Source organism: Bubalus bubalis, chromosome 9 (genome assembly GCF_019923935.1).
Source record: "Bubalus bubalis isolate 160015118507 breed Murrah chromosome 9, NDDB_SH_1, whole genome shotgun sequence".
NCBI classification, from domain to species: Eukaryota; Metazoa; Chordata; class Mammalia; order Artiodactyla; family Bovidae; genus Bubalus; species Bubalus bubalis.
This window is the reverse complement of record NC_059165.1, coordinates 1,022,341-1,034,888: the sequence shown is the minus strand read 5'-3', so window position 1 is coordinate 1,034,888 and position 12,548 is coordinate 1,022,341. Positions and strand designations below refer to the sequence as shown.

The window sequence follows — 12,548 nt, the reverse complement described above, 5'->3', positions numbered from 1 at the left end:
TGTCTCCCAGAGGTTGCTCAAACTCATGTCCATTGAGTCAATGATGCCATCCAGCCATCTCATCTTCTGTCATCCCCTTCTCCTCCCACCTTCAGTCTTTCCCAGCATCAGGGTCTTTTTCAGACTCAATTCTTCACATCAGGTGGCCTAATATTGGAGCTTCAACTTCAGCATCAGTAATTCCAATGAATATTCAGGACTGATTTCCTTTAGGATGGACTGGTTGGATCTCCTTGCAGTCCAAGGGACTCCAAAGAGTCTTCTCCAACACCACTGTTCAAAAGCATCAACTCTTCAGTGCTCAGCTTTCTTTATGGTCTAACTCTCACATCCATACATGACTACTGGAAAAACCATAGCCTTGACTAGATGGACCTTTGTTGCCAAAGTAATGTGTCTGCTTTTTAATATACAGTCTAGGTTCATCATAGTTTTTCTTCCAAGGAGCAAGCATCTTTTAATTTCATGGCTGCAGTCACCATCTGCAGTGATTTTGGAGCCCAAGAAAAAAAAGTCAGGCACTGTTTCCACTGTTTCCCCGTCTCTTTGCTGTGAAGTGATGGGACCAAATGCTATGATGTTTATTTTTTGAATGTTGAGTTTTAAGCCAACTTTTCCACTCTTCTCTTTCACTTTCATCAGGAGGCTCTTTAGTTCTTCTTCACTTTCCGCCATAAGTGTGGTATCATCTGCATATCTGAGGTTATTGATATTTCTCCCAGCAATCTTGATTCCAGCTTGTGCCTCATCCAACCCAGCATTTCCCTTGATGTACTCTGCATCTAAGTTAAATAAGCAGGTACGTCCCTGAAACTCCAGTACTTTGGCCACCTCATGCGAAGAGGTGACTCATTGAAAAAGACTCTGATGCTGGGAGGGATTGGGGGCAGGAGGAGAAGGGGATGACAGAGGATGAGATGGCTGGATGGCATCACTGACTCGATGGACATGAGTCTGGGTGAACTCCGGGAGTTGGTGATGGACAGGGAGGCCTGGCGTGCTGCGATTCATGGGGTTGCAAAGAGTCAGACACGACTGAGTTACTGAACTGAACAGCCTTGACGTACTCCTTTCCCAGTTTGGAACCAGTCTGTTGTTCCATGTCCAGTTCTAACTGTTGCTTCTTCACCTGCATACAGATTTCTCAAGAAGCAGGTCAGGTGGTCTGGTATCCCCATCTCTGGAAGACTTTTCCACAGTTTATTGTGATCCACACAGTCAAAGGCTTTGGTATTGTCAATAAAGCAGTAGATGTTTTGCTGGAATTCTCTCACTTTTTTGATGATCCAACAGATGTTGGCAATTTGCTTTCTGGTTCCTCTGCCTTTTCTAAATCCAGCTTGAACATCTGAAAGTTGTCATTTCATGTACTGTTGAAACCTGGCTTGAAGAACTTTGAGCATTACTTTGCTAGCGTGTGAGATGAGTGCAATTGTGCAGTAGTTTGAACAATCTTTGGTGTTGCCTTTCTTCAGGATTGGAATGAAAACTGACCTTTTCCAGTCCTGTGGCCACTGCTGAGTTTTCCAAATTTGCTGGCATATTGAGTGTAGCAGTTTCACAGCATCATCTTTCAGGATTTGAAATAGCTCAACTGGAATTCCATCACCTCCACTAGCCTTGTTCGTAGTGATGCTTTCTAAGGCCCACTTGACTTCACATTCCAGGATGTCTGGCTCTAGGTCAGTGATCACACCATCGTGATTATCTGGGTCATGAAGATCTTTTTTGTACAGTTCTTCTGTGTATTCTTGCCACCTCTTCTTAATATCTTCTGCTTCTGTTAGGTCCATACCATTTCTGTCCTTTATTGTGCCATCTTTGCATGAAATGTTCCTTTGGTATCTCTAATTTTCTTGAAGAGATCTCTAGTCTTTCCTATTCTGATGTTTTCCTCTATTTCTTTTCATTAATCACTGAGGAAGGCTTTCTTATCTCTCCTTTTTATTCTTCAGAACTCTGCATTCAGATGGGTATATCTTTCCTTTTGTCCTTTGCCTTTCATTTCTCTTTTTTCTAATAAACCCCCCAGGTCTCTTTTTTTCCTCATAAACTCTTTTTACCCCCACTTCTCTTCTTTTCTCATTCTTTTTGAATCTCCTTTTTTCTCATGAAGTTCTTTTATCATGACTTCCCCAGGTTGGTAGGTACTCAATATGCTTCTGGAGAAGAGTGGAGAAATAGCTCCAGAAAGAATGAAGAGGCTGAGTCAAAATGAAAACCACACCCAGTTGTAGATGTGACTGGTGATGGAAGTAAAGTCTGATGCTTTAAAGGGAACAATATTGCATAGGAACCTGGAATGTTACATCCATGAATCAAGGTAAATTGGAAGTGGTCAAACAGGAGATGGTGAGAGGGTAACAGGCAGGAAGGCCAGGGGTCTCCAAATGGAGGAAATAACCTGCAAGTGTCAGACATTTTTATCTCTCTTAAGCGGCAGGAGGAAAAACTAGTGATATTTTTTTCTTCTCTATACAAATTTAAAAGGAGGTTTCTCTTAAAATACTGTGTTGCCATAATGACACCTGGTTTCACCTGAAGTTAACTATTCTCAAACCTAAAAATAACCAATGCATTTCTCTTATGGAAATGTTTGTCTTAAGCTATGCTAATGTACTATGCATTTACCCCAAACTGTCTTCAAGTTTATTCCGCCTAATGGCTCAGAACCTACTTGACAAACCAGTATGTTATACTCATATATTGTTTCCTTAATCTATGTAAATGAAACTGTTTGTATGGTAATCTGTCCTTCTACAAGATTCTAGTTAATCATTTTATGGCCCGGGATGAACATTTTGGTGCCAAGATTATCCCAAAATGCATCTTATGGGTGAGGGGCCTCATGCCATTCTGAGTTTTAAGACATTCCTTTCTTTCATTAACAAACTGCTAGTGAGTTATATAACATCCAGCTGAAGACTAGCAGGGGGGTACTCTTTCTGCCCCCTTCTGATACCTATGTCAGAAGCTTTCTGTATCTCCTTTATACTTTAATAAAACTTTATTAAACACAAAAGCTCTGAGTGATCAAGCCTCGTCTCTGGCCCTGGATTGAATTCTTCTCCTCTGGAGGCCAAGAATCCCAGCATCTTTTCATTCAGCAACAACCTTTCAATGGCAAGAGTGAACATCGACATTTTAGCAATCAGTGAACTAAAATGGACTAGAAAGGGTGACTTTAACTCAGATGATCACTATATCTACTACTGCGGGTAAGAATCCCTTAGAAGAAATAGATAGCCATCATAGTCAACAAAAGAGTCTGAAATGCAGTACTTGGATGCAATCTCAAAAATGACAGAATGCTCTCTGTTTGTTTCCAAGGCAAGCCATTCAATATCACAGTAATCCAAGTCTATGCCCCAACCAGTAATGCTGAAGAAGCTGAAGTTGAACAGTTTTATGATGACTTACAAGATCTTCTAGAATTAACACCAAAAAAGATGTCCTTTTCATTATAGGTGACTGGAATGCAAAAGTAGGAAATCAAGAGATACCTAGAGTAACAGGCAAGTTTAGCCTTGGAGTACAGAATGAAGCAGGGCAAAGGCTAATAGAGTTTTTCCAAGAGAACACACTGGTCATAGCAAACACCCTCTTCCAACAACACAAGAGAAGACTCTAAACATGGACATCACCAAATGGTCAACACCAAAAGCAGATTGATTATATTCTTTTCAGCCAAAGATGGAGAAGCTCTATACAGTCAGCAAATCAAGACTGGGAGCTGACTGTGGCTCAGATCATGAATTCCTTAGTGCCAAATTCAGACTTAAATTGAAGAAAGTATGGAAAACCACTAGACCACTCAGGTATGACCTAAATCAAATCCCTTTTGATATACAGTGGAAGTGACAAGTATATTCAAGTGATTAGATCTGATAGACAGAGTGCCTGAGGAACTATGGACAGAGGTTCATAACTGTGTACTACAGGTGCCTATCAAAACCATCCCCAAGAAAAGCAATACTGTAACAATTTATACATCATATGAGACTTTTCTGAGGATTAAATAATGAATGCATGTAAAGTGTTTAGCACATGGTACACAGGAAATGCCCAACAAATCTTAGTTATTACTACTAGTGCCTTTTAAGAAATAATTATGAAAGGAGACTTCCCTGGGGGTCCAATGATCAAGAATCTGTCTTGCAATGCAGGGGAAGCAGGTTCCATCCCTGGTTGGGAAACTAAGATTCCACGCACTGTGGAACAACCAAGCCTCCATGTTCTGAGCCCACAAGTTCTGGAGCCCACACAAAACAACTAGAGAGTCTGTACGCTCAACAGCTGAACCTGCGTGCCAACCAGAGAGTCCGTGTGCTGCAGTGAAACAGCCACTTAACGCAATTAGATCCCACACGCCACAGAAGACCCAGTGCAGCCAAACAAAATAATTAAATACTAAAAAATAAGTATGAAAGAAATAACATTTTCACTGAACATTGTAGAAGACTCAAATCTCATTTATTTAGTGCTCAATTAGAAACTCCTACTACATTAGAAAAAAAAAAAACCACTCCAAAACCTAAAGGCTTAACACAAGCGTTTGCTTAGTTCCACGGTGCCAAGGCCAACAATTAGAGCTGGGCATGGCAGAATGTGTCTTCTGCTCTCATGTACATGTCTATGATCCGTTGTTAGGTCAGGTTGTTGTTCAGTTGCTCAGTCGTGTCCGACTCTTTGCAACCCCATGGATGGCAGCACGTCAGGTTTCCCCTCGTTCACTGTCTACGGAGTTTGCTCAAATTCATGTCCATGGAGTCGGTGACGCCATTCAACCATCTCGTCCTTGTCGTCCCCTTCTCTGCCTGCCTTCAATCTTTCCCAGCATCAGGGTCTTTTCCAGTGAGTTGGCGGTTCACATCAGGTGGCCCAAAGGATTGGAGCTTCAGCTTCAGCATCAGTCCTTCCAATGAATATTCAGGACTGATTTCCTTTAGGATTCAGTTGTTTGATCTCCTTGCAGTCCAAGGGACTCTCAAGAATCTTCTCCAACACCATAGTTTGAAAGCATCAATACCTTGGTGCTCACTCTTCTTTATGGTCCAACTCTCACATCCATACATGACTACTGGAAAAATCAGCTGGCCAGGGACCAGCTAGTTTTGAGATGGGGACATTGAAAAACTAGGATGGCTTGTCTCTCTGCCATGTTGTCTCACATCTACCTGGTTAACTCTGACTTATTTACATATCAGTTACAGGGTCCCAGAAAACAAGAAAGGGCAAGCACCAATATATAAGCATTTTTCAAATCTCTACTTATATAACATTCAGTTCAGTTCAGTCGCTCAGTCGTGTCCGACTCTTTGCGACCCCATGAATTGCAGCACACCAGGCCTCCCTGTCCATCACCAACTCCCGGAGTTCATTCGGACTCACATCCATCGAGTCAGTGATGCCATCCAGCCATCTCATCCTCTGTCATCCCCTTCTCCTCCTGCCCCCAATCCCTCCCAGCATCAGAGTCTTTTCCAATGAGTCTTGTTTAAATTAGGTCACCTGATCAAGCCAAGAATTTGAGTGTGGAAAGAAGGATATGATATAGCGACCCTTGAATAAACTGGGGACAATTACTCTAACAGTGTACCACAAGTTCCAAAGCAAAATTACCAAACCATTAAAATCCAGTAAGAACAAACTATTTTCTCCTCAAACTGTTTTCTTAAGATTTCCAGTTTTATAAAATCATCCTTTAGTCCCTAAGACCTTACCTTGATAACCCAAACATGCCTTTCAAATTTAATGCCTAATATTGCCCAATCCAAACTTTCTTCCTCAACTAGAGAAAGTAAACCAATGACTTTCTCTTAAAAGGTCCTTATTTATTCTTGGCTCATACCATTTCCTTATCTTAAAGATGTCCTTTGACTCTCCCCCTTTCGATCATTTCATGTAACTCATCATTTACATTTCCAGCTCATATACTACTTAAACAATAATTTGTTCCTCATTAATATAAGAAAAAAGAAACCAAACATTTATGTGAGCTTCCATTTATGCCATGAACTTTTATGGAGCCAGTCATGTATAGAATATTCCTTTTGTACTGCTCCTTATCTTTCTTTTTTTTTTAATTTATTTTTTTTATTTTTTATTTTTTTTGAAGATTTTAAATTTTATTTTATTTTTAAACTTTACATAATCCGCCACAGGTATACATGTGTTCCCCATCCTGAACCCTCCTCCCTCCTCCCTTCCCATTCCATCCCTCTGGGTCGTCCCAGTGCACCAGCCCCAAGCATCCAGTATCATGCATCGAACCTGGACTGGCAACTCATTTCATACATGATATTTTACATGTTTCAATGCCATTCTCCCAAATCTTCCCACCCTCTCCCTCTCCCAGAGTCCATAAGACTGTTCTATACATCAGTGTCTCTGTTGCTGTCTCGTACACAGGGTTATTGTTACCATCTTTCTAAATTCCATATATATGTGTTAGTATACTGTATTGGTGTTTTTCTTTCTGGCTTACTTCGCTCTGTATAATAGGCTCCAGTTTCATCCACCTCATTAGAACTGATTCAAATGTATTCTTTTTAATGGCTGAGTAATACTCCATTGTGTATATGTACCACTGCTTTCTTATCCATTCATCTGCTGATGGACATCTAGGTTGCTTCCATGTCCTGGCTATTATAAACAGTGCTGCGATGAACATTGGGGTACTCGTGTCTCTTTCCCTTCTGGTTTCCTCAGTGTGTATGCCCAGCAGTGGGATTGCTGGATCATAAGGCAGGTCTATTTCCAGTTTTTTAAGGAATCTCCACACTGTTCTCCATAGTGGCTGTACTAGTTTGCATTCCCACCAACAGTGTAAGAGGGTTCCCTTTTCTCCACACCCTCTCCAGCATTTATTACTTGTAGACTTTTGGATCGCAGCCATTCTGACTGGTGTGAAATGGTACCTCATAGTGGTTTTGATTTGCATTTCTCTGATAATGAGTGATGTTGAGCATCTTTTCATGTGTTTGTTAGCCATCTGTATGTCTTCTTTGGAGAAATGTCTATTTAGTTCTTTGGCCCATTTTTTGATTGGGTCATTTATTTTTCTGGAGTTGAGCTGTAGGAGTTGCTTGTATATTCTCGAGATTAGTTGTTTGTCAGTTGCTTCATTTGCTATTATCTTCTCCCATTCTGAAGGCTGTCTTTTCACCTTGCTAATAGTTTCCTTTGATGTGCAGAAGCTTTTAAGGTTAATTAGGTCCCATTTGTTTATTTTTGCTTTTATTTCCAATATTCTGGGAGGTGGGTCATAGAGGATCCTGCTGTGATGTATGTCAGAGAGTGTTTTGCCTATGTTCTCCTCTAGGAGTTTTATAGTTTCTGGTCTTACGTTTAGATCTTTAATCCATTTTGAGTTTATTTTTGTGTATGGTGTTAGAAAGTGTTCTAGTTTCATTCTTTTACAAGTGGTTGACCAGAGTTCCCAGCACCACTTGTTAGTACTGCTCCTTATCTTTCTAAAGAATAGGTATTCTGGATGAAACATAAAATTTACTGTGTAAAGGTTATTTATTGGACATCCTTGCTTCTTCCATAGAATTTAGTATGATAAAATAAATTTAGTAAGTACTCATATTTGCTTCATATTTTTTACTGTTCTTAGTGAGAACTTTTATATAATTTCTCACTTTACATACTCATATATCTCAATATTAAATAAGAGAATAAAACTAAATTAAGTGATATTTAACCAACTAGATATTTTCTAATTTATCATTTATATCATTACTTATATTGTTTAATAATTCAAATATGTCTAGCTCTCTCTAGTTAACCTATATATGAAATAGGTCTATAGTAAATTATACCTTTTGTTAGACTACCTAATACAAATTAAGCTTGTTTTATATTAAATATGTATTACACATAAATTGATATAACTGCTTTTACAAATTTTTAATTTAGATTTTTCTGTAGGGAAAGCATGCCTTCCTCACACACTGAATATTTAAAATGAATGAAAGCATCCCTTGGAAGTCTCACTAAGCACCGAAAACTAATCAGCACATCTAGCGGTTAAGCTTTTGTTTATTCCTTTATTCTCAGAACTGACTGCTTGAGTAATAAGGTCTTCACTTGGATCTAGCATCTAAAAAATATTTGCCATGTCTGATTAAGTGACTTACGAATTTCAAATGTAATTATCTATAGAAATTTAGTAAAATTTTGAAGAAAGAAGCTATCTTACACCAAGTGATTGGCCTTGAAAACAGGCTTATAAATAGAATTCTAATTCTAGAAATGACAAATTTGAGTTATCTCATTCATGTAGTTACAATATAATCCACTTGAGATATGAAATGGCATATGAAAATAGGTACAAAACCAGATAAGAACATAAATAATTGAAAGAATCATGGAAGCAGGAAAAAAAGAAAATAATAAGACCGAATAAGATGAATTGATCATCCTCTATTTCTCTTAGAAAATGGCTAAAAATTTGACTATTTTTTTAAGCTTCAGTAAGTATCTTATACAAAATAAAATCAATAATAAGGTTCAGAAAGCACATGGAGGATTTATTTCCTATAACCCAGTAAAGAGAATACGGGGGTGATACAGTGGTCATCACTGAAATAGTGCGGTATTTTCTCTGTTTCTCTTCTCTTTTTTCTGTGTTCCTCACTCCAAAACCAAGGAAAAGCTGAAGCAAACTGCATAAAAGCAAGTCCATGAAATCCAAAACAATGTAGCTTAAAAGGGCAGCAATTTGATTGGCTTTTTCCTCAGGAAAAAAAAAAAAAATTAGAAATCTAGAGAAAAGAATGGACTACATGTTTTCATATTGTCCTCCATAAAGATCATTACTCCAAATCAGATGTATAATTCAAAAACAAAGAGTTTAAGGTTTTGTTTTCCACTAAGGATCTGGCACCCCACTCCAGTACTCTTGCCTGGAAAATCCCATGGACGGAGGAGCCTGGTGGGCTGCAGTCCATGGGGTCGCGAAGAGTCGTACACGACTGTGCGACTTCACTTTCACTTTTCACTTTCACGCGTTGGGAGAAGGAGGTGGCAGCCCACTCCAGTGTTCTTGCCTGGAGAATCCCAGGGACGGGGGAGCCTGGCGGGCTGCCGTCTATGGGGTCGCACAGAGTCAGACACGACTGAAGCGACTTAGCAGCAGCAGCAAGGATCTGAAGTGTAGATATTCTGTATTGTGATAATGGCCTACCCATACACTTGGACAATCAGTTAAGCAGAGTGAATCATTATTTGCTCTTCTTGTTAACATCAACACACCCTTAATTATTAGAAAACGGGATATGAACAGTGTTAGGATAATCACATCTGTGAAAGCTAGAAAGAACCAGAACTTTCAGGGACATAAAAACAGTATACTTTAGGATAACAAATTAACCTGTTTCAAAATAAGATATGAAGGAGCGGGGGAGAAATTTGATGGAGTTTTGAAATATCATAGGTATCACATGCATTAAAAAAAATCACTGGAAAATCATATTCGTATTTTATGAAGAATGGATAGCTAGTTTCAAAATGATTTTACATATATATTCAAACAGAATGGAAAAACCAAGAATTTATAAAACATATTTTTAACTTTAAAGAAAAAGACATTAGATGTAGTGAGTCCAAATTTGTGACTTATATTGTCTGATGCTGGAAATGTAAACTTATAAATTAAGATAACTAAATAATTTATTATCCAAATTGAGACACTTTTAAGAATGAATTAATCCACTCCTAATAAGAAAGCTGGAAAATTAGGCATAGACCCAGGATAACCTCAACAAATTAGAATGTACAGGCAGCCTAGTTAGAGATGTGTCTTGAAGTCACAAGCCCAAAGTGGAACAATTACTCTTCCCCAAAATTAACTCCTTTCTTGAAGCTGCTTAATCAGAAGACTGCCAACTCTCTTCTTTAACTAAAATTAGGTCAGTATTAAATTTTGTAAATTGTGTTCTCAATTGTGAATCACTGATACACACTGATTATGGATATTCAGAGATAAAGGACAAATGCTTCCTGGTGATAAAATTTCCTATTGATCACCCAGCGTATTATCTTACCTGAGCAATATTTACTGCATTACAGATTCGCCCATCTTTCTCACGATCCTTTGTTTTCTGTAACATTTGCCATATTTTGTTCCTAAGTCCATCCTGCTCTTTATCTCCCCGAAGTTCCCATGACATTTTCACCAGGTTGTATAGTAGGCCATAGCGTCCAGCCCATTTCACTTGATCACCTGTTTAAAAAGAAACATTTTGGGGGTAAGATATTTTATTCATCTCACTAATGCATGTTATTGTGAAAAAAGAAGACGCCTGACTTTATTAATATTTTAAAGTTTTAAATTCTGAGCTTTGGAATTTTTTTTTTACCCATGATTACTTTTACTCCTTTAATTTTAAAACATCTCACAGATGATTTAAAAACTTCTAACCATATGAAAAGTTACTTACACCTAACTAATATTATACCTCATAAATTAAAAAGTTAAAAGATAAACTCTTAACTATGTACTGTAAACACACTTTTGGAATTCAAATAAAGAGGAATTAGTTTAAGGCAATATAAACACAGACCACCATGGTGAATTTTTTAATAAATCAGTGAAATAGGAGAAAAATCCTGCCTGTTATAAAAATGATCAAACTCCATGAAATATGGCATCTGAATCAAGAAAAAAGCTTTAAAAATAATGTGAAAAGCACACAAAAACTACTGATGTAATTATAAGCTGGGAGATTTTTTTAAATAATAGATACATAAATCAAATGAAATAGGGGAAGGGAGTAATTAATTCAGAAGAGGTTTTTTAAAAGTCTAATACACTTCTCCTTCTAAAAATTACATACCAATTAGCAATTTAAATAAGTTACCAAGTTCTACTTTTAAAATATGCATTTCTCTTACAGAAAAGAGGACGAAGTTTCTCTTTATCTTAATTATATCTTACCTAGATGATATATTGCTATGAAATACTATTCAAGAAAAGAGAATCTAATTTAGATAGTGATGGGATAAATAAATTTAGAGAATAATGCATGTCTCAAATGGTATATGAGCTTAAGTTAGCCAAAGAGCACCATGAGGGTATTCACTATATGTGAAGCAAGAAAAAGGAGTAGGAGGAAGAAAAGGTTCAGAAAGAGAGATGGAAGGTATTCTGGTGAGAGCTAGTCTGACTCTGAAATCATCAATCTAAAGAGATAAAGACACTGAAAAGTCATAATCTTCAACTTTTTCTAATTCAATCTGGATTTCATAACCAGGTTAATAAAAACTATTACTGTTATGATAAATAGAAAACCTGGGAGTAAGTATCCATATTCTAGTTACTCATTACTATCCTGCTATGAAGATTATATCATACTTAGAATAATAGAAGGGAACGTAACATATGAGCCTCAACTTGGATAAAAATTCCTGTAGCATCACACACAGGGTGTATATTGTCACCGTGGTGACTTAACTTATATGCAGAGTACATCATATGAAATACTGGGCTGGATGAATCACAAGCTGGAATCAAGTCTGATGGGAGAAATATCAATAACCTCAGATATGCAGATGACACCACTCTAATGGCAGAAAGTGAAAGGGAACTAAGGAGCCTCTTGATGAAAGTGAAAGAGGAGAGTGAAAAAGTTGGCTTAAAGCTCAACATTCAGAAAACGAAGATCATGGCATCTGGTCCCATCACCTCATGGCAAACAGGTAGGGAAACAATGGAAACAGTGAGAGACTTTATTTTGGGGGGCTCCAAAATCACTGCAGATGGTGACTGTAGCCATGAAATTAAAAGACGCTTGCTCCTTGGAAGAAAAATTATGACCAACCTAGACAGCATATTAAAAAACAGAAACATTACTTTGCCTGGAGAGGTCCGTCTAGTCAAGGCTATGGTTTTTCTTGTGGTCATGGATGTGAGAGTTGGACTATAAAGAAAGCTGAGTGCCGAAGAATTGATGCTTTTGAACTGTGGTGTTGGATAAGACTCTTGAGAGTCCCTTGGACTGCAAGGAGATCCAACCAGTCCATTCTGAAGGAGATCAGTCCTGGGTGTTCTTTGGAAAGACTGATGCTGAAGCTGAGACTCCAATACTTTGGCCACCTCTTGCGAAGAGTTGACTCATTGGAAAAGACTCTGATGCTGGGAGGGATTGGGGGCAGGAGGAGAAGGGGACGGCAGAGGATGAGATGGCTGGATGGCATCATAGACTTGATGGACATGAATTTTAGCAAGCTCTGCGGGTTGGTGATAGACAGGAAGGCCTGGCATGCTGCAATTCATGGGGTCACAAAGAGTCGGACACGACTGAGTGACTGAACTGAAACACAACATCTCATTGAGCAGATACAGCATAAGTCTTTTGCTCACATGTCTACCATTTAATCTGACCTCATTTATCTTTTGTTATTTTACCTTACCCATTTCTCAGATGAACTCTCTATGGTAGCTGCATTTAAGATCCTCTCTATCCTTCTATCTTCTCACAGCTCCCTCTCCACTTGGGGTCAGTTGACCTGTTACCAGGGGACCTAACTGGGCCTGGCTC

The 12,548-nt window shown here is 38.4% G+C and overlaps 1 protein-coding gene across 20 annotated transcripts in view; it reads right to left on the bottom strand.

Annotated features, from left to right (window-relative positions):
- Positions 1-12,548, bottom strand: part of TMEM232 (transmembrane protein 232) — a 254,981-nt gene that overhangs the window by 128,283 nt on the left and 114,150 nt on the right. For all 20 annotated transcript variants that reach the window (XM_044947231.1, XM_044947235.1, XM_044947230.1 and 17 more), the window contains one exon: positions 10,053-10,231. In XM_044947231.1, coding sequence (XP_044803166.1) covers positions 10,053-10,231 — 179 coding nt within the window. The remainder of the gene's footprint in view (positions 1-10,052; positions 10,232-12,548) is intronic.